The sequence below is a fragment of the Ictalurus furcatus genome, chromosome 2 (genome assembly GCF_023375685.1).
Source record: "Ictalurus furcatus strain D&B chromosome 2, Billie_1.0, whole genome shotgun sequence".
NCBI lineage: Eukaryota > Metazoa > Chordata > Actinopteri > Siluriformes > Ictaluridae > Ictalurus > Ictalurus furcatus.
In genome coordinates, this window is record NC_071256.1 from 5259782 (window position 1) to 5286246 (window position 26465).

A 26465-nucleotide genomic window follows, 5' to 3' on the forward strand; every position below is an offset into this window, starting at 1 on the left:
TCTTTAAATAAAACTGAATGCTCACTCACACCTGATTGTCATCCCATTGATTGAAAACACCTGACTCTAATTTCACCTTCAGATTACACTGCTAATCCTAGAGGTTCACATACTTTTCCCATTTTTAATATACTCACTAAAGTCACATGATCTAGTTTAGATTATGATGATGATTTTTATTGTTATTATTATTATTATTATTATTATTATATTATTATTACTCTAAGTGGTTATAGTATTTTTTCCAGTTTATAAAAAGTGTCATGTGTCATTTGTATTGAATTGAAAAGGAAGTTTCGTCACGTTGTAATACCTCAGAACAAGTTTGGCTCCTGAAGTCTTCTGTTGTGTTGACTCGGTCCCTCAGGCTTCCTAGGGGTCATCTAACAAACTTCACTTGAGCAACTGAGAAAGAGGCACCTTAGACAGATAACAATGATACTATGAATATGATAAAACCACCACATGAAAAAATATATGAATAAATATTAATACTGCATATACAATGAAATTGAGTCATGGAAAGAGTGATGAAAGAGATTTTCAAAAATGAGAAATGACACAGCAGTTATTTCCTGAAAACCAAAGTATATAAAAGAGAGACACTCCGGTAGTGTGACAGTGTGTGTGTGTGTGTGTGTGTGTGTGTGTGTGTGTGTGTGTGTGTGTGAATGTGTGTGAATGTGTGTGAGCACGTGTTTCACTGGTGTGTGTGTAGAAGAATCAGTATTTCTATTACAGAAAGCAGAGAGAATATTAGTAAAATGATCAAATATTTATCATTTAGAGTTTTAATTAAGAACAACTTTACTTACTTGTTATAATATTAATAGGACCAACAGATCTACAGTGAGATTATTTTACATCCCTATAATACTTACAGTGTATGTTTTTACACATTTATTGAATTACATCTCTCACAATCTCTGTCTTAGTGAATGTATCTTTAATAACTCATATAAAGTGTAATAGAAAAGTTCTTTTCCTGTAACTTGTAACTGTCACGTCTTCATTCTGGTCTTAGCTGTAAATAGATGCGTGTGAATTTCACACCTTTTTCTGCTGTCTCTCTGTCAGTGACCATCTTCACTTCCTGCATTACACCTTATTTACTGTTATTTTTAAATACTAGTTAAATGCATTTGTCAGTACTGTGTTCACATTAAAAAAAAAAAAGTTTTACAGAAGTGAACATAGTATTGAGAAATGTGTATAAATAATTGTTAAAACTGGAAAGTGATCAGTTTAAAGAAATCTGCACATTGTGTAGTTGTAACACGCTGGCTGCGTCTGAAATGGTGTACTACCCTACTACACAGTAGGCGAACAGCAGTACACCAGAGGGGTAGTAGTTATGTCCGAATTCTCAGTAGGAGAGAAATACCCGGATGGTGTACTGCTTCCGGTGAGATTTTGCAGCGTGCAACCGATGGACACTACGCGAGTCAAAAATCCCATAATGCAACAGGACTGGCGCGGACGAGCTCAGAAAAAAATGGCAGAAGACAATACTTTTTAAGTATTAAACCTTGGTTAAACAGGACTTGTTTAACAATACCCGAATAAATTGTTAACTTGTTGAAGGTTTAAACAAGAAAACAGTTGTCACAGCGTTTGAAACCTTTTTTGTGATCTCCATCATGCCTTAGCCGGCCAAGCTAACGGCGACGAATTTACCTCAGTCTGTTAACCCCGCCCACTTTACATTACTAATTCAGTTCACTTTCCTGATCTGCGTTTTGCCGTGTAGTAGGTTCAAGTTTTCGGAATTAAATGTACTGAAGTATTTTTCTTAAAATTAAATTTTGAAATGTTGTACTTCATATTGTATTCAGTAGATTGTGAGTTTTTGTATGTTTGTTTCTGTAGGCTGTTCTCTCTCTGCTGATAATCCGACAGAAATCACAGGACACACAGGTGGTTCAGTGCTGTTCCCCTGCTCCTGCTCTGACCTGAACACCAAACCTCAGAAATTCACCTGGTGGAGCGACAGAACAGGACGTCTGACAGAAATGTTAAATGGTGAACACTACCGTGACAGACTTCAGCTGTTTAATCACATTTCTCCTGCTAATCTGTCTCTGTTCATATCTGACCTGAGAGAAGAGGATCATGGAGTCTACAGGTGCAGCACTGAGAAGGAACACAGAGACATCTGGCTTAATGTTAAAGGTAAAGTATTTAAATACACAATAAAAGTTAATATTCAGTGAAAACAGACTTGATCAGTGTTCAAATGAATTATAGTTAAATACGTAACAAAAAAGTTTACTCCATTTACCAGGGTTTAGGATTTTACTCTAGAAGTCATTTTGTCAAAATCAAGTTATAAATAGCAATAAATACCGAATATGGGTATCAGACTGACCTGAACTTTGGAATGCTATCTGATTGGATTTGAGTCTAATCTATGATTTATTTTGGTAACACTGCAGTGTTTATAAATATAGACTAATTTTATATATAAGTAGATTGTCTCTTTGTTTCATTAGCATTATGAATTAAGTGAACTACCATAAAATAATGTTAATATGACATGAAACGTTAAAACCAAACTCGCTCTAAGTAAGTCAACCTGGAAAGCATCATAACACCATTTAATGTCCACAGCAGAGCTTCCTGGGTGTATAATAAATATAGATTGATAAAATATAGAAAAATATATATAATAAAGTAAATTTTGTCTTTGCACAAAATGACATCATTCATTAACACTTGGAAGGGTTTCATTAGCATTATGTGAACTACTATAAAAATGTACAAATCATATTCTGGTGAAGGTAAGATGATTATCTTCATTCTGTTTACAAACATATTGTATCTAAATCCAAAACACTGCATACAATTATATACAACATCAATATCTGTAAGAGAAGCTACAGGGGCATACAGTTCACAAATCTGTTTCATTAAAATTCATAACTGTGTTGAAAAACAATGTTTAATGACATTACAACATCTACATTTAAATTGAAGGGCGATGTAAACTTAGTCAATTAAGAACTTAGTAAAGAACAGTCCAGTAGTCTGATGCAGCAGGTTTACTGACAGGACCTAATGGGTCATTCCATCTCAAGTGGTCCAATAATTACAAAGTTGGTTGCTCGACTGTTTTTAATTTTCATAATTATTTTTGAGTGATTACTCTATGTATTGGTGTTGCAAAACCAGCAGTTTTTTGTTATACAGCTGTTTAGGGAAACCTCAATATCTCGGCTCAGGATGGTCCTAGCTTCTTGGAACAAAAACTGACCTCTAGCGCACATTAAAAGTTCAAATACATAAACATTTTGCACATTCTTGTTCCTTAGAGTTAGAAATGAAGTCCAAGTGTAGTGCTGAAGATTGCTCACAGTTCCACATTTAGGGTCAATTTATAATAAGGGGAAGGGTTCGAGTCTCAGTTTTAATTTTTAGGAGGTACCTAGATAAGTATAGTGTGCATGCAGAACATTTCATTTTTGAGATGAGAAAGTAAGGGGCGAGAAAGTGCCATTTTTTTAAAATTCTGTTCACTTTTGGGTTGAATATCTCTGGTGGGGGACCAGATACAAACCTAAACTATACTTACCTTTGGCAAACGGCATCAGAAACATGATTGCCTTGTTACAGAGCTCGGGGTATTTGGAAGACACATGCAAGCAGAACTGAGTCAAAAGTCTTTCTGAAAAAAAAATCAGTTTCTAAAAGCTATCACAGGATAGATCAACAAGACTGTCCTGTTCCTTGGAGGTGAGACCCGCATTTACATCCTTAACGTGGTTGGCAAAGTTATTCTGTATCCAGCTCTGCTGTTCTCTCATGCCAGGGAAGTAGTCCTGTATCTGTGACTTCAAAGCCTGCAGGTGCGCTGCCATAGCAACTGCTGCACTGACAGGAAGTGGCCTTTCCTTCAAAAACACAGACACGTTTTCTCGCAGTTGGCTCGGGCCATTCTTTTCTCCTACAGATGAGTTTTGTTTGTGATCGTCTCTATTGTGTTTTGCACGTGAGACATTTTTACTGCTTTCCCCTGTAGGGCCAAACTGAGTCCATTCAAGTGGCTGAAAATGTTTTCCAAGTAGACCAATATACAAAGCCAATCACAAATTTGGAATCGATGAAAAATGTTCTGACCTCATCACGTAACTGGAAGAGCTGGGTGAGCACTCTGCTGCGTGAGAGCCACCGGGCTTCAGTATGCAGTAAGACCTGGTGGTGTTCACTTCCCATCTCCTCACACAGGAGAAGACTCGTGAATTGGATTATAGTGAGGAAGACTTGCGCAGCATCGGCCTCACTCTCGCTTCCCGTTGACCACCATGATCCAGTGGCAAGAGTCAAGACGACTGAAGATGATGTGATTCATACACATTCATACACTACAGACACGCCAATCCGCCTACCATGCATGTCTTTGGACTGGGGGAGGAAACCAGAGTACCCGGAGGAAACCCCCGCAGCACGGGGAGAACATGCAGACTCCACACACACAGGGCCACGGTGGGAATCGAACCCCCAACCCTGGAGGTGTGAGGCGAACGTGGTAACCACTAAGCCACCGTGCACCCCCCATCTCCTCACACAGAAGGGAAAACAAACGTGCTTGTAATGGACGACTTTTGATGTAATTCACCATTCTGTCAGCATCGTCCAAAACAGTCTTTAAATCCGTGGGCATTCTCTTAGCAGCTAATGCCTCTCTGTGAATGCAGCAATGTATGTGAGTGAGCAGTGGGGCCGAGTCTCTGACCTGCTTCACCAGTCCACTGTGTTGCTCCATCATAGAGCGAGAACCATCAGTGCTGAGTCCAACACACTTTGTCCTGCTGATGTCATTAGAAACCATGAAATTGTTCAAAAAGTCAAACACAGCTTCAGCAGTTACATTTGAATGTAGAGGTCTGCAAAAAAGAAAGTTTCCTCAATTTCTCCATCACAAATATTGTGGCTTAACTGCATTCTTCCCCAGCATAATGCTGACCATCTGCTTAGCGGCTGCTAAACTCAAGTCTTCACCTATGGCAGTGTTGGGGAGTAGCTAACTAAAAGTAGTGACACTACTAACTTAACTCCATTTTTCAGTAGTGTGACAGTAGCTCCAGTACTTTACAAATAGTGTAGCTTTTCCAGCAACAAGTTCAAATGAGTAATGATGTAGTGCGACCAATCACTACGTATTTTGTCCAGTTATTACGATGGCCTTCACTGCATATCTGCAGTACCTGCTTACTTCACATGAATTAAGAGCCTCAGTGTAGTTCACATGGCCAGGAAGAGACCGTCTGATGGACACATAAAGCGACCAACCACAGTTTGTTACGTGATGTATGGGGCGAGGAAATGATTCACACCACGTCCTCGGACTCGGAGTTAAATTGATCCGTGTGAGATGATGTTATTGACCAGGACCATTTCTAGAGTTTGATCACTACAGGGGCACGGGCCCCACAAGAACTTTACAAATGTACTTTAAAATGTTTTAAGGGGGTCCAGGGTCAGCGTTTCATTAGTTCAGTTTTACATTATAAATGACTGTAAAGGCCTTTGCTAAACTTTTATATAAAACTTTAAGGTATCAAAGAAGTTTTATTTATTTATTTACTTTAAACTTTTTTAGGTATCAAGACTGGTTATTGTTTGGTTAAATGACAGACAAACTATATTTTTATACTTTGGAACTCTGTTTTACCATGGTCATTTTTAAATAATTACTAACAACATTAACTTCATCAATGCACGTTTACATTTTATTTGATATTTACTATACCTCATTTCTATTAAAACTCCTGAAATAAACACACATAGATATACACTCTGTTCAAAAAGACAAGAGAAGAAATGTTTTTTTTTTTAAATAAAAAGCTGGCACCTGAAATCCCATCACAATAATACAGTAGTGACTTTTGAAATAACCTGTATATAAAACAACAAATATATAAACATTATCATTACATTTAAAATCCTTCCTCTCCAATCCTAGTCCATCAGAAACCTAGTCCCCCAAAACAAATTCATTATGTTTTATTTACACAAATAGCAGACAATATAATGGAGCCACTGAAACTGTGAAATTATCTCCTAAACCAGGGATGGGCGATTCCGGTCCTGAGGGCCACTGCACTGTCCTGCAGAGTTTAACTCCATCCCTAATCACACACACCTGAAACATCTAACCAAAGATTTATGCGCAGAAAATTACAGGCAGGTGTGTTTGATTAACATTTTCATGAGTAAACTAACTAACCAGCCTCCTAAATGAACAAATCACTTCAAAAAGACTCGTGTCCCAGTAAAAAGGGTTTAGCGACGCCCCTGTTGTTGACAACTGAAAAATTACATTAAACTGTATTGTATGTCTTTCGTTTATTTTCAGATTAATCTCGCATTATTAAGACATTAATAATAGTCAATTATTCTAATTATTACACATAAATATTAAGAGATTAAATACAAAGATATAAAGATTAGATACAAAGATTAATTTAATTCGTCCAATACTTCGATTATAAAACGATGTACAAGAGATCAAGCTCAAATTTTTTTGATAAGTAGCCTATTTTCCTGTAACCTGTACGTCACTTCTTCATTCTGGTCTTAGCTGTAAATAGATGCGTGTGAATTTCACACCTTTTTCTGCTGTCCCTCTGTCAGTGACCATCTTCACTTCCTGCATTTTATATGAGGGACAGCAGAAAAAGGTGTGAAATTCACACGCATCTATTTACAGCTAAGACCAGAATGAAGACGTGACAGTTACAAGTAAATGACTTTTCTATTACACTTTACATTATTACATACATACATATATACATAGAGAGAGAGCTTTTGTTTTTTTTAAAGTTGCATTCCTTCCAAAACTCAAGCGCGGTCGATGTGGACTGAACTGTGACACTTTCATTACTTTGACAAAATTCCAAAAAATAAATTCAGTAAATAAATAATAATGAATAAATTGATTTCAAATAATAATAACAGCTAATTTCCAGTTTAGCGTTACACAGCTGTTGTGTTTTTGATTCATTACCATCTATACAAAAGGGGAACTCTGTGGATCTATGAGCAGTGTGGTGATGTAGTGGGTAGCGTTGTCTCCTCACAGCTCCAGGGTCCCCGCTTCAGTCCTGAGCTCGGGCTTCTGTCTGTGTGGAGTTTCTGTGCTTGTTCTCCCCATGTCCATGTGGGTTTCCTCCGGGTTCTCTGGTTTCCTCCCACCTCCTAAAATACATGAGTAGGTGGACTGACCAAGATAAATTGCCCCTAGTTATAATTGTGTGCATGCATGCATGTGTACGTGTGTGTGAGTGCAGGCAGGTGTGTGCGCATGTGTGTGTGTGCATGCATGTGTGTGCATGCATGTGTGTGTCCGTGCATGTGTGTGTGTGTGTGCGTGTGTGTGTCTGTGCATGTGTGTTTGCGTGCGTGTGTGTTTGCGTGTGTGCGTGTGCACGCATGCATGTGCCTTTTGCCTTTTGAGGAGGTTAACAAACTGATCCACCTTACATTGTTCAGTGAAAAACAGAGAATCACGTGTAGACACAAGTCATAAAAATAAGCATACATACCAACAGTCAAAAAAATAATTAAAAAGTCAAGTAAAAGCGAACCTAAAAAAGATAAGTAACGTTACAATGATGGACTCCATTGTGATGTACGAGAGCGATTTTCTTCCTGTTTTCTTCCAAACAAAAAGCTGCATCGTAATGACGTAAGCGTGTTCAGGCCCAGAACGTTAAGCACAATGTGAGTGCAGGTCAGCGGGGGGTGGGGGGCAGTCGTACTTGGGCACAGTACAAGACAACCGGGCCTAGTGTGAGTACGCCCTAAATTGAGGGAACAAGTTTATTCAATCAGTTGAGTACAGTCGACTTGTTGGGGTTTTCAGTGTGTTACCTGATATTAGTGTTTTTCAGGTCATTGTGATAGGAATGATAAGGTGCTCCTGTGGGGAGAGAGAGAGAGAGAGAGAGAGAGAGATAGAGAGACCTCAGTGTTGTGAAAGGTATGTAACCAAGTGTAAAAAAGACTGTAAGGGATGTATGACCGTGTGCGTGTTGAGTGTGGAGTATTACTCAGTATTCTCTGTGCATGGCACAATGTCGGTTAACTGATGCTGAGAGAAAGAGGAAGTAGCCATTCTCCCATCAGCCCCCATGCTGCCCTGCCCACAGTCATGTGGTTACTCTGACATGCTGAGACCAGGGGCATAGCTAGGGCTAATTTTAGTCTAGTGATTATAGCAAGCAAGAACACACACACACACACACACACACACACACACACACACACAAACACAGAGGTGCTTTAAAGTTTGTGAACCCTTTAGAATTTTCTATATTTCTACATAAATATGACCTAAAACATCATCAGATTTTCACACAAGTCCTAAAAGTAGATAAAGAGAACCTGTTTAAATAAATGATAGAAAAATATTATACTTGGTCGTTTATTTATTGATGAAAATGATCCAATATTACATATCTGTGAGTGGCAAAAGGATGTGAACCTTTGTTTTCAGTATGTGGTGTGACCCCCTTGTGCAGCAATAACTGCAGATAAATGTTTGCAGTAACTGTTGATCAGTCCTGCACATCGGCTTGGAGGAATTTTAGCCCGTTCCTCAGTACAGAACGGCTTCAGCTCTGGGATGTTGGTGGGTTTCCTCACATGAACTGCTCGCTTCAGGTCCTTCCACAACATTTCTATTGGATTAAGGTCACGACTTTGACTTGGCCATTCCAAAATATTAACTGTTATTTTTAATGGCAGCTCTGCTACCATTGGTGTGTGTGTGTGAATGGGTGAATGAGACACAGTGTAAAGCGCTTTGGATAAAAGCGCTATATAAGTGTGCCATTTACCATTTACCATTAACTTTAACCGTTCTTTGGTAGAATGACTTGTGTGCTTAGGGTCATTGTCTTGCTGCATGACCCACTTTCTCTTGAGATGCAGTTCATGGAGATGTCCTGACATTTTCCTTTAAAATTCGATGGTATAATTCAGAAGTCATTGTTCCATCAATGATGGCAAGTCGTCCTGGACCAGATGCAGCAAAACAGCCCCAAACCATGATACCACCACCACCATGTTTCACAGATGGGATAAGGTTCTTATGCTGGAATGCAGTGCTTTCCTTTCTCCAAACATAACGCTTCTCATTTAAACCAAAAATTCTATTTTGGTCTCATCTATCCACAAAACATTTTTCCAATAGCCTTCTGGCTTGTCCACGTGATCTTTAGCAAACTGCAAAGGGGCAGCAATCTCCTTTGTTCATGCCATGATACACTTCCACAAACATGTGTTGTGAAGATCAGACTGTGATAGATCCCTGTTCTTTACATAAAACTGAATGCTCACTCACACCTGATTGTCATCCCATTGATTGAAAACACCTGACTCTAATTTCACCTTCAGAGTACACTGCTAATCCTAGAGGTTCACATACTTTTCCCATTTTTAATATACTCACTAAGGTCACATGATCTAGTTTAGATGATGATGATGATTATTATTATGATTATTATTATTATTATTATTATTTCTCTAAGTGGCTGTAGTAGTATTTTCCAGTTTATAAAAAGTGTCATGTGTCATTTGTATTGAATTGAAAAGGAAGTTTCGTCACGTTGTAATACCTCAGAACAAGTTTGGCTCCTGAAGTCTTCTGTTGTGTTGACTCGGTCCCTCAGGCTTCCTAGGGGTCATCTAACAAACTTCACTTGAGCAACTGAGAAAGAGGCACCTTAGACAGATAACAATGATACTATGAATATGATAAAACCACCACATGAAAAAATATATGAATAAATATTAATACTGCATATACAATGAAATTGAGTCATGGAAAGAGTGATGAAAGAGATTTTCAAAAATGAGAAATGACACAGCAGTTATTTCCTGAAAACCAAAGTATATAAAAGAGAGACACTCCAGTAGTGTGACAGTGTGTGTGTGTGTGTGTGTGTGTGTGTGTGTGTGTGTGTGTGAGTGTGTGTGAGCGCGTGTTTAACTGGTGTGTGTAGAAGAATCAGTATTTCTATTACAGAAAGGAGAGAGAATATTAGTAAAATGATCAAATATTTATCATTTAGAGTTTTAATTAAGAACAACTTTACTTACTTGTTATAATATTAATAGGACCAACAGATCAACAGTGAGATTATTTTACATCCCTATAATACTTACAGTGTATGTTTTTACACATTTACTGTATTACATCTCTCACAATCTCTGTCTTAGTGAATGTATCTATAATAACTCATATAAACTGTAATAGAAAAGTTCTTTTCCTGTAACTTGTAACTGTCAAGTCTTCATTCTGGTCTTAGCTATAAATAGATGTGTGTGAATTTCACACCTTTTTCTGCTGTCTCTCTGTCAGTGACCATCTTCACTTCCTGCATTACGCCTTATTTACTGTTATTTTTAAATACTAGTTTAATGCATTTGTCTTTACTGTGTTCTCATTAAAAAAAAAAAAGTTTTACAGAAGTGAACATAGTATTGAGAAATGTGTGTAAATAATTGTTAAAACTGGAAACTGATCAGTTTAAAGAAATCTGCACATTGTGTAGTTGTAACACGCTGGCTGCGTCTGAAATGGTGTACTACCCTACTACACAGTAGGCGAACAGCAGTACACCAGAGGGGTAGTAGTTATGTCCGAATTCTCAGTAGGAGAGAAATACCCGGATGGTGTACTGCTTCCGGTGAGATTTTGCAGCGTGCAACCGATGGACACTACGCGAGTCAAAAATCCCATAATGCAACAGGACTGGTGCGGACGAGCTCAGAAAAAAATGGCAGAAGACAATACTTTTTAAATATTAAACCTTGGTTAAACAGGACTTGTTTAACAATACCCGAATAAATTGTTAACTTGTTGAAGGTTTAAACAAGAAAACAGTTGTCACAGCGTTTGAAACCTTTTTTGTGATCTCCATCATGCCTTAGCCGGCCAAGCTAACGGCAACGAATTTACCTCAGTCTGTTAACCCCGCCCACTTTACATTACCAATTCAGTTCACTTTCCTGATCTGCGTTTTACCGTGTAGTAGGTTCAAGTTTTCGGAATTAAATGTACTGAAGTATTTTTCTTAAAATTAAATTTTGAAATGTTATAAAGTTATTGTTATTGTTATCAAGTTATAAATAGCAATAAATACCGAATATGGGTATCAGACTGACCTGAACTTTGGAATGCTATCAGATTGGATTTCAGTCTAATCTGTGATTTATTTTGGTAACACTGCAGTGTTTATAAATATAGACTAATTTTATATATAAGTAGATTGTCTCTTTGTTTCATTAGCATTATGAATTAAGTGAACAACCATAAAATAATGTTAATATGACATGAAACGTTGAAACCAAACTCACTCTAAGTAAGTCAACCTGGTATAGTCAACCAAATATATATAATAAAGTAAATTTTCTCTTTGCACAAAATGACATCATTTATTAACACTTGGAAGGGTTTCATTAGCATTATGTGAACTACTATAAAAATGTACAAATCATATTCTGGTGAAGGTAAGATGATTATCTTCATTCTGTTTACAAACATGTTGTATCTAAATCCAAAACACTGCATACAATTATATACAACATCAAAATCTGTAAGAGAAGCTACAGGGGCATACAGTTCACAAATCTGTTTCAGTAAAATTCATAACTGTGTTGAAAAACAATGTTTAATGACATTACAACATCTACATTTAAATTGAAGGACGATGTAAACTTCGTCAATTAAGAACTTAGTAAAGAACAGTCCAGTAGTCTGATGCAGCAGGTTTACTGACAGGACCTAATGGGTCATTCCATCTCAAGTGGTCCAATAATTACAAAGTTGGTTGCTCGACTGTTTTTAATTTTCATAATTATTTTTGAGTGATTACTCTATGTATTGGCGTTGCAAAACCAGCAGTTTTTTGTTATACAGCTGTTTAAGGAAACCTCAATATCTCGGTTCAGGATGGTCCTAGCTTCTTGGAACAAAAACTGACCTCTAGCGCACATTAAAAGTTCAAATACATAAACATTTTGCACATTCTTGTTCCTTAGAGTTAGAAATGAAGTCCAAGTGTGAAAAAAAGTGTGTCAAAAAGTGAATGTTTCATTGTTATTTATTTATTTATTTATTTAATAATAAAAAATTTTTGCTTTAAACCCACTAAGATCCTAAGCTTAGCTAAGCTAATTGGCTACTGCCACAATGGCGCTGCCTCTGCTAGTGAGCAGGGGTGGTGTGTGCTCACTCTTCTTCACTCCCATTGGTAGTCGCTGCACCAAGTCGCTCCAAATTTGCATAAAGTTAAACTTTGTCGTGTCGCTGGACACACCCACAACCGGTCGCCAATGGTCGCTGCCGCGCATGTCGCCGGAAGTCGCCAGATCTCATTGAAAATGAACGTCTCTGGTCGCATTGTCGCTGTGAGTCGCTCTATGTGTGAACGGACCTTAAGTGATAAATCTATTAGGAATGTGAGAGTGCCATGTGTCACTGTTCCCCAAACAACTCCAAATAATCCATAATAATAATAACAATAATAAATATAGCTGCAAGCAGCAATTAAGGGGCCAAGCACTGAAGAGGCTAAACAAGGAGCTAAACAAGCATGGCAGGGAGCATCAAGACCAACTGTAAAAAAAAAAAAAAAAAAAAAGAAGCAGTTTTATACAATTGTATATGATTTTTGGCAAAATGGTTGAACGTTCATACAATCAATTGTTATATGATTTAATTGCTTATCATATTTGATCAATAGGTGACGCTGTGACCAAATTAATGTGATGTGATGTGGTCACTGTGCGGTTTCAATGACACACAAAGTTTGGTGTCAATATGCCAAAGCCTTGCAGAGACAATTAAGTATATAACAGTTAAGTATATGAACCATAACTTTTTGCTGGCATGGTCTGAAGAGGATCTGAATCGAATTTGATGAACATCGGGCCAACGCTCTAGAACAGGGGTCGGGAACCTTTTTGGCTGAGAGAGCCATGAACGCCACATATTTTAAAATGTAATTCCGTGAGAGCCATACAATATGTTTAAAACTAAATACAAGTAAATGTGTGCATTTTATGTAAGACCAACACTTTTAAAGTACAATAAGTCTCTGAATTCTTTTTAATAACGTTGTTATGCTGTTGCTAACCAATGATGAATAAAGTACTTCTTACCGTTAATGCGACTTCTGGTGCTGCATGGTTTTGCTGATGGCTTTGTAGTCTGGTTGATACGTGGTGAGGTTAAGCTTCATGCAGGCGTTGAGGCTTCCATCCGTTAAACGTGATCGTAGGTTGATCTTAATGTTCTTTAGATGTGAGAAAGACTGCTCACATGCATACGTAGAGCCAAACATTGTCAGTACAGCAATACTCACACGCTGCAGTGTGTGGTATGTGACGGGAAGCACGTTCCGAGTTTTGACAATCAGCTGGTCCGCGGGTTGAAGTTTTTTCATTTCTCCCCACGTGTTTGTTCGCCAACTCTGCTTGCTGTCGTGCAAGTCTTTCCAAATCTTCATTCAGTGACTTGAACTTATTCACTCACATGTCTGAGGCCTTCAGGTCAGCAGCTTGTAGCTCAAAATCTCTGACGGAGACACCGGGGATGTAACTCAGGTGATGGGTGATGGGTGATGAACTTAAAAAGACGAGTGCGCTCACGAAATTCTCCAAAGCGCGCTTTGAATGACTGCAGGAGATTAGATGTGAAGCCCGCTATGTAGTACGGCGTGTGTCGAAGTGCCGCTTTATATTTGACCGTTTCATCGATGCAATTTTATCATTGCATATTAGACACACTGCAGAACCTGCTCTCTCCACAAAGGCGAATTCCTCTGTCCATTCCTGCTGAAAAGTACGATACTCATCTTTTTTTCTTTTAGCCATCTTCTTCGATAAAAGGGTTTCTGCAATTAGCTAGCTGACTACTTGATTAAAAGGAGGGAAGTTTACTTCCTGACCTCACAACGACCCGTATACGTTACGCATTATCCAATAAAAAATTGGTGTTGTCCCGGAGGACAGCTGTGATTGGCTCCAGCCACCCGCAACCATGAACATGAGCGGTAGGAAATGAATGGATTGGAATACATGAGAATGTTTTATATTTTTAACGTTATTATTTTTTTTATTAAAGATTTGTCTGCGAGCCAGATGCGGCCATTAAAAGAGCCACATCTGGCTCGCGAGCCATAGGTTCCCGACCCCTGCTCTAGAAGGAGTTCAAAAAAGAATGTTTTCAACGAAATTCAAAACGGCAGACAGCAAGTTCGATTGACCATGGCATCAATGGTATCGTTGTTCTCGGCATGACTCACGGAATCTATCAAGTCCAGTGTCATTCCAATAGGCCAGTGGTTCTCAACCAGGGAGAGATCGGAAACGGGGCGCAAAACACAGACAGGGCATCATTTTGGTACTCTGTGTATTTTATTGCTTTTCAAATAGAATGTGCATAAATGGAAAATACCCAAGTTATTGGAAACTGTCTTGAGTTATATTAGCTAAGTTTTATTTTAATAATTCCCATTATTATCAACTGAATAATTCCCATTATTATCAGCTGAAGTGCTGTCAGCTGACGGCTGACAGCACTTCAGACACACGTGAAATAACAGCCAATGACAGAACAGGGAGGAAACATAACAAAAGCACGTGTCCAAATGTCACGGTTGTCAACAAAGGAGAAGCAGGTGCTCGCGCACCTTGCTCGTGCACGCGCGCTCACATGCTCCACAGCGCGCTGCATAAAGGGGAAACCGTGACAAGTAGTTAGGAACTGGGCTGAGAAACAAGAGATTAGGGATTAAACGTACTGAAACATAAGTATTTTCATAAAAATTTAATTTAGAAATATTGTACTTCATATTGTATTCAGTAGATTGTGAGTTTTTGTATGTTTGTTTCTGTAGGCTGTTCTCTCTCTGCTGATAATCAGACAAAAATCACAGGACACACAGGTGGTTCAGTGCTGTTCCCCTGCTCCTGCTCTGACCTGCACACCAAACCTCAGGAATTCACCTGGAGGAGCGACAGAACAGGACGTCTGACAGAAGTGTTAAATGATAAACACTACCGTGGCAGACTTCAGCTGTTTAATCACATTTCTCCTGCTAATCTGTCTCTGCTCATATCTGACCTGAGAGAAGAGGATCAGGGAGTCTACAGTTGCAGCACTGAGAAGGAACACAGAGACATCTGGCTTAATGTTAAAGGTAAAGTATTTAAATACACAATAAAAGTTGATATTCAGTGAAAACAGACTTGATCAGTGTTCAAATGAATTATAGTTAAATATGTAACAAAAAAGCTTACTCCATTTACACATTTATATGATAATGTGACATGACATTAAAATCAATCTCATTCTAATTTAAAATCAGAGAAATAATACATAACTCTGTTTTACAGTGCAGTGATGGTCACCATCAAATCCTTCACTGTGTAACATAAAGCAAGTTTTCATGTCACCGTTTAGACCAATTTCCACGTTTGAGACACGTTACAGAAATGTCACCTTTGTCCATTTCAACACAATTTTACCCTCATGCATAAAACTGTTAGCCACCTCATTACCGTTATGTGACACAGACAGACCAGAAGGAGACTGAGCTACAAACTGAGTTGTTCTAATGATCTAAAGTAAGTCATTACACAACCTTACCTCAACAGAAATCTATATCACTAGACAAGGTCTTCTCTCAACTTGACATTTACATTGAGAAATGCAGTCTTTATATCAGCTGACACTTATTGAATACGTTTTAAGAATATCTTAATAATGTTTTACCTTTATTTTTAAAGAAGAGAAAATGTATCTGTTGAAGGTAATTTTTTTCATCAATGGCTGTGAACAAGCTTGACTATTTTTGCTTGTTGTTTAACTATTTAGTATTTGGCTATTAGATTATGACTTTACGTCAGGGAAATCCCCCCGGCAGGCAGACACAAACAAACAAACACATGAAGCGGACAAGATGGGGGAGTCTCTCACCGCCATGATTGCTTCAGCTATGGAGAAGTTACAGTTGTTTACTGAAGCACAGTTTAAAACCCTGCAAGACAGATTAGATAACATTCAGAAGGAGTTGTCCGGCTGTTACCATTTTAAGAAAAAAAATAAGGTAATTTTTCATTTGATGGCCACAACTCATCTCAAAAAAGTAGGGACAGGGGCATGATTGGGTATATTAAGAGTATATTAGAGAGGCAGAGTCTTTCCGAGTCTTTCAGAAGTAAAGATGCGCAGAGGTTCACCTCTGTGTGCGAAAAACTGCGTCTACAATTTGTGGAACAATTTCACAATAATGTTCCTCAATGTAAAATTGTGAAGACTATGAATATCTCATCATCTACAGTACATAATATCATCAAAAGATTCTGAGAATCTGGAGAAATCTCTGTGCGCAAGGGACAAGGGTGAAAGTCAATATTGCATGCCCGTGATCTTCGTCCCTCAGGCGAATCGAGATTTGAAATTCTTTTTGGAAACCATGGACACCGTGTCCTCTAAACTAAAGAGGACTAAATAGGAGAGGGACCATCCAGCTTTTTATAAGCACTCAGTTCAAAAGCCTGCATCTCTGATGGTATGGGGGTGCATTAGTGCCTATGGAATGGGCAGCTTGCACATCTGGAAAGGCACCATCAATGCTGAAAGGTATATACAGGTTTTAGAGCAACATAGGCTTCCATCCAGATTCCATCCCATCTTTACTTCTGAGAGACTCTGCCTCTCTAAGATACTCTTTTTATTCCCAATCATGTTACTGACCTGTTGTCAATTAACCTAATTAGTTGCAAAATGTTCCTCCAGCTGTTTCTTTTTAGTAACACTTACTTTTCCAGCCTTTAGTTTCCCCGTACCAACTTTTTTGAGACGTGTTGCGGTCATCAAATTAAAAATTACCTTATTTTTTCCTTAAAACGGTACATTTCCTCTGTTTAAACATTTGATATGTTTTCTATGTTCTATTGTGAATAACATATGGGTTTATGAGATTTGCAAATCATTGCATTCTGTTTTTATTTACATTTTACACAGCGTCACAACTTTTTTGGAATTGGGGTTATAATACTAATTTGGATGTTTTTATGGAGACATCGGGTCAGTTGTTAGTGTGAAGGAAAATGTTATTAGCCATATATCGATGGCCTATTTGACAAACTATTCTTTGTATTTGTTATTAATATGTTAACAGTGGGTGGTTTAGTGGCTAGGACATTCGCCTCACACCTCCAAGGTTGGGGGTTCGATTCCCGCTAGGGGAATCGATTCCCGCCCTGTATGTGTGGAGTTTGCATGTTCTCCCCGTGCTGCGGGGGGTTTCCTCCGGGTACTCCGGTTTCCTCTCCCAGTCCAAAGACATGCATGGTAGGCTGATTGGCATGTCCAAAGTGCCCGTAGTGTATGAATGGGTGTAGTGTATGAATGGTGTTAATATGTGTGTAAATGTGTATGTGATGGTGCACCCTCTCCAGGGTGTACCCCGCCTTGTGCCCCATGCTCCCTGGGAGAGGCTCCAGGTTCCCCGCAACCATGAAGGATAAGTGGTATAGAGGATGGATGGATGTTAAAAATGGGTGGGACAAAGGTGTATGCTATAGTGTCTGCCACCTTCCTCTGGGTCCCGTTGTCCAACAGATGGTTATTGGTTCACCCATGGGGTTTTGTTTTGTTCTTCTCTTCCATATGTTTTCTTAGCTTTGTGGTAAGTTGGGTGTCTGTGGATATTGTGACGATCATGGTGGGTGGGTATTTCTCCCTCTGTAGTATTATGTGTCATTTGAAGGTTCAGTTTATTGTTTTATGCTTTCTCGACTGTTTGTTTATATTACTTTTGCAGTCATAACATATGGCAACAGAAACTCCTCATATAATTATCTGGAATGTGAACAGATTGAATGGTCTCATTAAGTGAGCTGCCTGTCTTAATTATTTGCATAGACAGCACGTTGACCTGGCACTTAATCAAGAGTCGCGTTTGAGGAAATCAGACGTCCAGAGGTTCTCTAATAAATTTTATTATGTTGCTGCATCAACTTAATCAGACAGTAAATTTCGGGGTTCATTTGTCGTGTTGAAGGCTTTCTTTTAACATCTTGGAAAGATATAGCTGTGAGGATGGTAGTATATCTTCATAAAAGCATATATAGCGGGTCAGAATTTCACTTTTATTTCGATTTACACTCTGATTGAAATTGTTTTCCTGTTTTAACTACTTAACTTTACTGCGAATCCGGGATTGTTTCCTAATCATCGGTGCTGATATGAACACAGTAGCTGATGCATGCCTTGATCGCTCCTGATTGCATAATCATTTAACACAGTCTTTATTGACTACCGCTCTGTGGATTTATGTCCGATTTTAGATTAATTGATGTATATCGCACTCTTCATCCCACTATGAGGCAGTACACCTTCTATTCCTACACACATGAAAGTTACTCTAGACTGGATTATATTCTCATATCTTCTGCTTCATATTCAGAAATACACAGTGTTGTAATTATGTCCTCTATATCTGACCACAGTGTAGTCTCAGCTAAAATCTCTTTTGTGTCTGTACCAATCAAGGCTGCATTTTAACAATACACTGTGGTCTATAGAGGTGAATACCGGTTCAGGGGATAATCCTCGTTTTCTCTGGGATGCTGTAAAGCGTTGCAGACGGGATTCTTCTACCTCATTCGCATCTCACCTAAATAAAACTAGATTAAATGCAATATGTACTCTTGAGACAAAATTAAAGAGGCTAGAGTGCCTTAAACAGAGTTCATATTCTGAGAATGTCCAGTAAAGAAATAATAGTGACACACGTAGAACTCAGTCAGAGGCCGACTTACCATTAGGCAAACGTTGGCAATTGCTACCAAGGGCCCCCAAAACACTGCATAAACTTGTAGTTAAGAAAGTTTTATTTTTACTTTTCTCTAATTAATTATGTTTTTCTAAAAATCCATACGCTAAAATGCCATCAGAATGCTTAATTTATGAGTGTATCAACGCTCGTGCATACACCGGCGACGTCACGTGTAGTGTACAGACAGAGTAAAAATGAAGTGAAGCAGCGGTGCTGAAAAAAGGAGAGAGTGGGAGGAAAGCAAAAAGTTTTTATCAAAGCCTGTAAAGTGTTTTAAATGAACAGATTGTGCCTTTTGTGTGAAGACAAGGCTCTAGCATTACAGCCAAAGAACAGCAAGGCTGGGACAGGCAGCAGGGTTCATTCTCTCTCTCTCTCTCTCTCTCTCTCTCTCTCTCACTCTCTCTCTCTATCTCTCTGTCTCTCTGTCTCTCTCTCTCTCTCTCACTCTCTCTCTCTCTCTCCCTCTCTCTCTCTCTCTCTCTCTCTCTGTCTCTGTCTCTCCCTCTCTCACTCTCTCTCTCTATCTCTCTGTCTCTCTCTCTCTCTCTCTCTGTCTCTCCCCATATGAAGCTGAACTCTGCAGACATGATCATATGTGAGTTTAATGTCACATGATGATAGTGTGCCATTCAGATGTGGATACATGTTCAGTGCTACTTCAAATAAATATGTTTAAATATTACCACAATTTAGAAAAAATAAGAATATTTGAATAAGCTGCTGTCCTACTGTAGCATACAGCAACTTACTGTTTGCTCTTGGTTAATGGTCATAGTGAAATAGACTTATTTATTAATATAGGCCTAATATCAAGATTAATTTCATAATGTTAATATTAGAAAATAAAATGCATTATTATTATTATTATTATTATTATTATTATTATTATTATTATTATTATGTTATATTATAGTAGTGATAGTAGTAGTAGTAGTAGTGGTCTATTTTGGGGGGTTAAATGATTAGATGTGGATTCATGTTAGTGCTAAAATAAAAAGGTTCAGTCCTGATTGAGGAGTTGTACAGCTGAGTGGGGCAGCTCTCCTACACTGCACCCAGATGATGCCCCCTGACTAGCTAACATGCTGTCTTGATTGTTTTATATTCTTTGTCACACTGTTCTTCTGTTTCTGTTTGCCTATTTTACAAATATGACTTGATATCTGTTCAGTGCTACTTCATATAAATGTGCTTAAGTAGCATTTATGTTTCTGTATTGTGTTATATTTTTATGCTAGTAACTGGTGTTAAAAATTGGTGTAACCATCAATGAACCGGGGTGTTATGATGTGGCATGTTGTGGGCCGGGTGTGGTGGTCCGCTAAGGGCCAGAAACTCTAGGGCCACTTTTTGGTCCCAGTTCACCCCTGATTATTGCTATTAATGCTGAATAACAACATGTGCTGAAAATGTAAATGTCGATGTTAAAACACTGAAATGAGGGCCCCATTTCTACATTTTGCCTAGGGTCCCTAAATCACTAAATCTGCCCTTGAACTCAATTCTTTGTTACGCCATAGAGCTGAGTTTTTGATGCAAAAAATTAGGAGAATCTATTACTTCAATGGGGCTAAGCCAAGTCATCTCCTAGCTCTTAGGCTGAAGAACAGTGAAAAATATTCAAATATTATGGCAATTCAAACTCCCAATGGCTTGATAAGTGAACCCAAAGGAATTAATACAGAATTTAAATCTTCTTATTAGAAATTATGTAAATCTGATTTGGCTTTTTGTGAGATGGCATGTAATGACTTTCTTCAGGCTCTCACTCTTCCGTATCTATCTGATGATGATAGATAGAATGTGCACTTCTGAATGTTCCAATTTCATTAGAAGAATTAAAGGAAGCTCTTATAGCCATGAAGAAGGGGAAGTCATTGGGATGGGATCGAATCCCTCCAGAATTATATCTTACTTTTTGGGAAGAGTTGTGGTTGTTAAATACAATTAATCACTCTATTCGAGAGAGTTCTTTCAATTATAGTGCTAGTATGGTCAGTATTACTCTGCTACCTAAGCCTGACAAGGAATTGACTCAATGTTGGAATCACAGACCATTGTCTCTTTTAAATAGTGACATCAATTCTATGCTAAAGTTCTAGCTTTCCGTTTAGATATCTTTATGACCAAGTTGGTGCACAGTAGTGTTGGGTCGAGTCCACTTTTGTCAAGTTCGAGTTGAGACCAAGTCCTTAACCAATCGAGTCCAAGTCCGAAAGGAGCCGAGCTAGACTTAAGTCCGAGTCCTCAATGGCCGGGTCTGAGTCGAGTCCGGCCGAGTCCAGAAAGTAATTAAATTGAAAAAATATTTGAAATTGCAATTCTCAACACTCAACACTGAACTCTTAAATTAATATTTGAATCTTCACAAACCAATGGCAACATAAATGTAACAAAAAACAGAGCTCTCCCAAGACCTTCACAACCTTATTGTTGCAAAACATATTGATGGAAACAGATACAGACATATTTCAAAACTTCTGAGTCTTTCAGTAAGCACCATAGGGGCCATTATCCACAAGTGGAAGCAACATCACTCCGTCATCAACCGGCCATGCGCAGGAGCTCCTCACAAGGTTTCTGACCAGAAGAATCGACAGAAGAGTAGCCCAAGAGCCAAGAACCACTCGGAAAGAGCTCCAGAAACACTTGGCGGCAGCAGGTACCATCGTCACAGAGAAAACAATAGGCCATGCCACAAGACACCACAAGACACCATTACTGAAGAAAAGGCATGTTGAAGCTTGGTTAAAGTTTGCTACAACTCATTTGGACAAGCCTATGAAATACTGGGAGAGTGTAGTCTGGTCAGACGAGAGCAAAAATGTACTTTTTGGCTGTCATACTACACACCATGTTTGGAGAAGAAATCGCACTGCACATCACCCTAAAACACTACACCAACAGTGAAGTTTGGAGGTGGAAGCATCATGGTGTGGGCTGTTTTTCATCGCATGGTACTGGCAGACTTCATATAATTGAAGGAACGATGAATGGAGCCCTTTACCGGGAGATTCTTGAGCAGAATGATGAAGATGAGACGTGGGTGGAGCTTCCAGCAGGACAACGATCCAAAGCATACGGCAAAGGAAACTCTCAATTGGTTTCAGTGAAAACAAAACAAGGTGTTAGAATGGCCCAGCCAATCACCTGACTCGAATCCAGTTGAACAAGATTTAAAGACAATATGTTTAGAAGAATGGGACAAAAATCACACCTGAATACTGCGACCCATTAATTTCTGCATACAGGAAGCGTCTTGAAGCGTCCACTAAGTATTAAATCCATTTCAGTTAGCGTGTTCAATACTTTTTTCCTGCATCATTCCACTTTATTACACATAACTTTATTTATGGACTTGGATTTATGTTTGGATTTCTTTATATTTCTGAATTTCTTGAGTTAATAATGATGTCTGGTGAAAATTTCATGTGACTCGCCTCATTGGAAATATATTTACTGAAAACGTTCAAGACTTATTTCCCCCCACTGTGTGTGTGTGGGGAGATTACATGGACCATGGGTAGGTGGGGTGGAACTTAAAAAGGGTATCTTTGTACATTAACAATGTTTCCAATAGAAAAAAACGAAACTTCAACAAGCTCCAGGAAAACAGACACAACACCTCCATCAGAACCGCCTCAGAGTAAAACAACAAACTCTCCACCTGCATCATCCTCAACAACACTGGAACAAGATAAACAGCAAACACAGCAGCAAGGCTCTAGGTGCCAAAATTTTTAATCAGCAATGAAACAACACATGTTTTATTACATTTATTTACTGAATTATATCTCTGACAATGTCTGGATCTATAATAACTCATATTGTCATGACTTCCCCTCGAGCTAGCGCTGTAGCACGCAGCGTGTTCGGAAACCCGAAGCGCGAGCTCGAAGCGCGAGCCGATGCATGAGCTCTTAGCGAATGCACGCTTTTGGGGCTTCAGTGACATTGACTTTGTTTACTTTCTACATGTGCTTTTGTTATGGTTTTTGTCCTGTCTCCACCCCTGTATTGTCATTGGTTGTTTCCCATAGGTGTGACAGCATTGTTTTCAGCTGTCTTGTGTTTCACCCCTGATTACGTTTGGCATTTAACCCCCTTGTGTCTCTTTGTACCTTGAGTAGTATTTAGTGTTATCTCCTTACCAAGCGGTTGTTTCTTGTTTCTGGTTTTTTATTCATGTTTATCGACCTTGTTTCTTGTTTCACGTTTCTGATTCTAGCCCTGCCCAGTTTATGCCTGTTTGTAGATCGCCTGACCCATTGCCCGTTATTTCGACCACACTACTGTCTCATGATTTGGATTTGTCTGCCCGACCTTCTCAAATAAAAATCTTTAACTGCACTTGCATCTGTCCTCACCTTCATAACATTTAAGACGTGACACATATAAAGTGCTGGATGGATGAAAATGTCCTCCAGCGAAATGAGAAAAAGACTGAAGCAATCCTGTTTGGTCCTTCACATTTGATAGAAAGTCTTAGCTGAAATCTGGGCCCCCTACAAGACCACATTCTTACCCAGGTCAAAAATTTGGGGGTGATCTTCGATTCGGAAGTAAAGTTTGACAAACAAATTCTGTTGTCAGAGCTAGTTTTCCAGCTTAGGGGACTTTTGCAAGTTAAAATATTTTCTCAAATTGAAAGATCGTGAGACTGTTATTCACACTTTTATTTCATTAAGGCTTGATTACTGCAATGCCCTGTATGCTGGAATTAGCCTGTCTTCAATCTCGCGCTTGCAACTTGTACGGAACGCTGCAGCTCGCTTTTTGACTGGGACCAAAAAGAGAGAGTACGTAAGACCCATCTTAGCCTCACTCCACTAGTTACCGGTGAAATACAGAATTGATTTCAAGATCCTATTGTTTGTTTTTAAAGTCTTGCATGGTCTCGCCCCGTATATATTTCAGATCTCCTCAGCTTTCGCTCTTCCACACGTTCGCTCAGATCCTCCTCTCAGTTGTTACTGACCATTCCAAACTCACGATTACAAACCAAAGGCGATAGGGCTTTTTCTGTAATGGCACCGAGGCTTTGGAATAGCTTGCCCCTCTCTACCAGATCTTCCCCTACAATAAATTTATTTAAATCACCCTTTATATTAAACTTATTTCTTCACGCAGGCTTATCTATAATCTGCCCTGTCTAGCTGCTTATTCTCTGGTCTTAGTTATATCTGGTTTGTTTTCTTATAGTAATTATTTATTTATATATTTATGTTAATGATGTTTTATGTTCTATTGTAATGTATTCCTTATTATGCATGATGTGCAGCACATAGTTCAACATTTGTGTTGTTTTAAATGTGCTATATAAATTAATTTGACTTTGAGTCATATAAAGTGTAATAGAAAAGTTCTTTTCCTGTAACTTGTAACTGTCACTTCTTCATTCTGGTCTTAGCTGTAAATAGATGCGTGTGAATTTCACACCTTTTTCTGCTGTCCCTCTGTCAGTGACCATCTTCACTTCCTGCGTTACGAATAAACAAACAAACAATTATCTGCTTGTTGCATGTACCAATTCTCAAATTATCCCAAAACGTATTTTCCATATGAACTAATAATATGGAAATTTAATTGAATAATTTAATTTCCATATTCATTAATAATCATTCATTCTTATTAATACAGTACATGTTTTCATTAATGACTGTGAGCATGCTTTACTCCAGTGTCATGTGCCATATTACTAACAGTGATAAAAACAGTCATTAGTTTTAATAAGTTTTGTCTTTTCAGTAGGAAGAAGAGAAACTTCAACACACTCGAGGAAAACAGACACAACACGTCCATCAGGACCGCCTCAGAGTACAACAACAAACTCTCCACCTCCATCATCCTCAACAACACTGGAACAAGGTAAACAACAAACACACAGCAGCCTCTCTCTAGGTGCCAAAACTTTTCATCAGCAATGAAAAAACACATCTGTATTATTACATTTATTAACATTTTGGTGTGTTTTATTACACAGTTTTCGGCATTCTGGCGGGTTTATTGTTGGTGATACCCGGAGTAGTGGCATTTATTTGTTGGAAACGCAAAGGTACAACGCATGTGTACACACACACTCAAACACACACACACACACACACACACAAAACAGATTCTGAGATTGATGAACTGAAACCTGTAGAAGCAGCAGCACTTCTGTAAGTGTCTCTGGATAAGGAAAATGAAATTGTGTAGTTTCCACTAGAGGTGTGATTTCTGAGGTCTTTTCTCTTTAGGAGGAAGATGTGGAGAGAACGTGATCACTGAAGGACGTCCGGACTGTAAGAGAAAGCAGAAGGATCAGGTTAGTGTACATGCAGGCCTGAGCTCAGCTGCATTTTTATTATTATCTTTAATTCTTTGAGTCAGAAGATAAATGACTGAAAATGAACTATAAAATTTCATCAAATTCTCCTCGTCCATCAGAGTCCTACTGTATTCTTAATTTAATCTCCATTTAATTCTGCATGACTTCTACAGTAACAGTTATAGCAGATTTGCTTCTACCTTTAGAGATTTAGTTGTATTTGTGATACACTGCAGGTAACACACATGAAACACACATGCTTTCACTGAACAGTGAGTTATAGGAAAATATCTTCTGCTGCTTCTATCAGAACAACACATGGTGTAAAGAAAGAAGTCAGATTTGGAGATTTACGTCGTCAAAAAGCTTTTTTCAGCAGTAAAAGCCATGAACTTTATATGTGTGATATATGTATAATTTTCATGTTCTGACTTTTCTCAGATTGGGTCTGATGTCACTGTATTTACTACTGTTATTTACACTTACTACTCCACTGACCCACATTAACACAGCCGGAGCAGCAGATCATCACTGGACAGAAAACTGAATATAGCAGCATTATAACAAACTAATCCAGAGTAAATATAGACACATGCTCAGATATTATAGAATAATCCTGAAAACATATATTAAATACACATTATGGGCAGCACGGGATTCACAATATTGACTTTTTGAGATTTTTATACATTTTACAATTAAATATCAGATTCAGGCATAAACATGTGTGTTACATTTACTTATGTTAGCTAAGTGTATTGTTCTGCATTCATTGTTTATCATTAATTGCTGATGGATGATCTCGCTAATTATATTTTGAGTGTACGTGTCATTTTATATCTTATGTGTACCATACTTATATCAGGTTAAGAAATGAAAGCTCTAGAAGGCTGTTGTCATCATGCTGTTTTGTGTAAGAAGACTGCTATAGAAGTTCTTCTTTTGTGACTTTTAATGACTTTGGGTAAAAATAAAAGAAGGAGGATTGTTGAATCTGACTGGACTGAATGTGTTTCTAATCTAGCTTTTGTAAAATTTTCATAATAGTCCTTATAGATTGTTACAGGTTTTTTTTTTTTTTTTTAAACAATATTGAGGTAATTTTTTTTTTCAAAGCTCACACAGTTAGCACAGCAGCGGTCTCAGTGGACTGAACTATGGATCAGTTTTTATTGCTTTGAGACAAAAGGCATTGAATAAGTTCATCATTCAATCTTCATGAATTCTTTTTTCACACAAATTCAACTTCCAGCAAATCTCTGTGTATCTACTGCACATGTTTCCAACCTGTT

At 38.3% G+C, this 26465-nt stretch overlaps 1 protein-coding gene across 1 annotated transcript; it reads left to right on the top strand.

The window, feature by feature from the left end:
• The first annotated feature begins 243 nt into the window (after positions 1-243).
• Positions 244-26465, top strand: LOC128619893 (uncharacterized). Its single transcript, XM_053644395.1, has 5 exons — positions 244-2172; positions 24612-24731; positions 24847-24918; positions 25103-25170; positions 25615-26465. Exons 1-5 carry the CDS (start codon positions 1854-1856, stop codon positions 25678-25680), a joined length of 645 nt encoding a protein of 214 aa, XP_053500370.1. The 5' UTR covers positions 244-1853; the 3' UTR covers positions 25681-26465.

Bases quoted from the DNA above. Each gene is read 5' to 3' on its own strand.
- LOC128619893 (XM_053644395.1), top strand. From the start codon at position 1,854: ATGTTTGTTTCTGTAGGCTGTTCTCTCTCTGCTGATAATCCGACAGAA. The intron at 2,173-24,611 runs GTAAAGTATTTA...TTGTCTTTTCAG, and splicing joins CATCTGGCTTAATGTTAAAG to TAGGAAGAAGAGAAACTTCA. The intron at 24,919-25,102 runs GTACAACGCATG...TTTTCTCTTTAG, and splicing joins TATTTGTTGGAAACGCAAAG to GAGGAAGATGTGGAGAGAAC.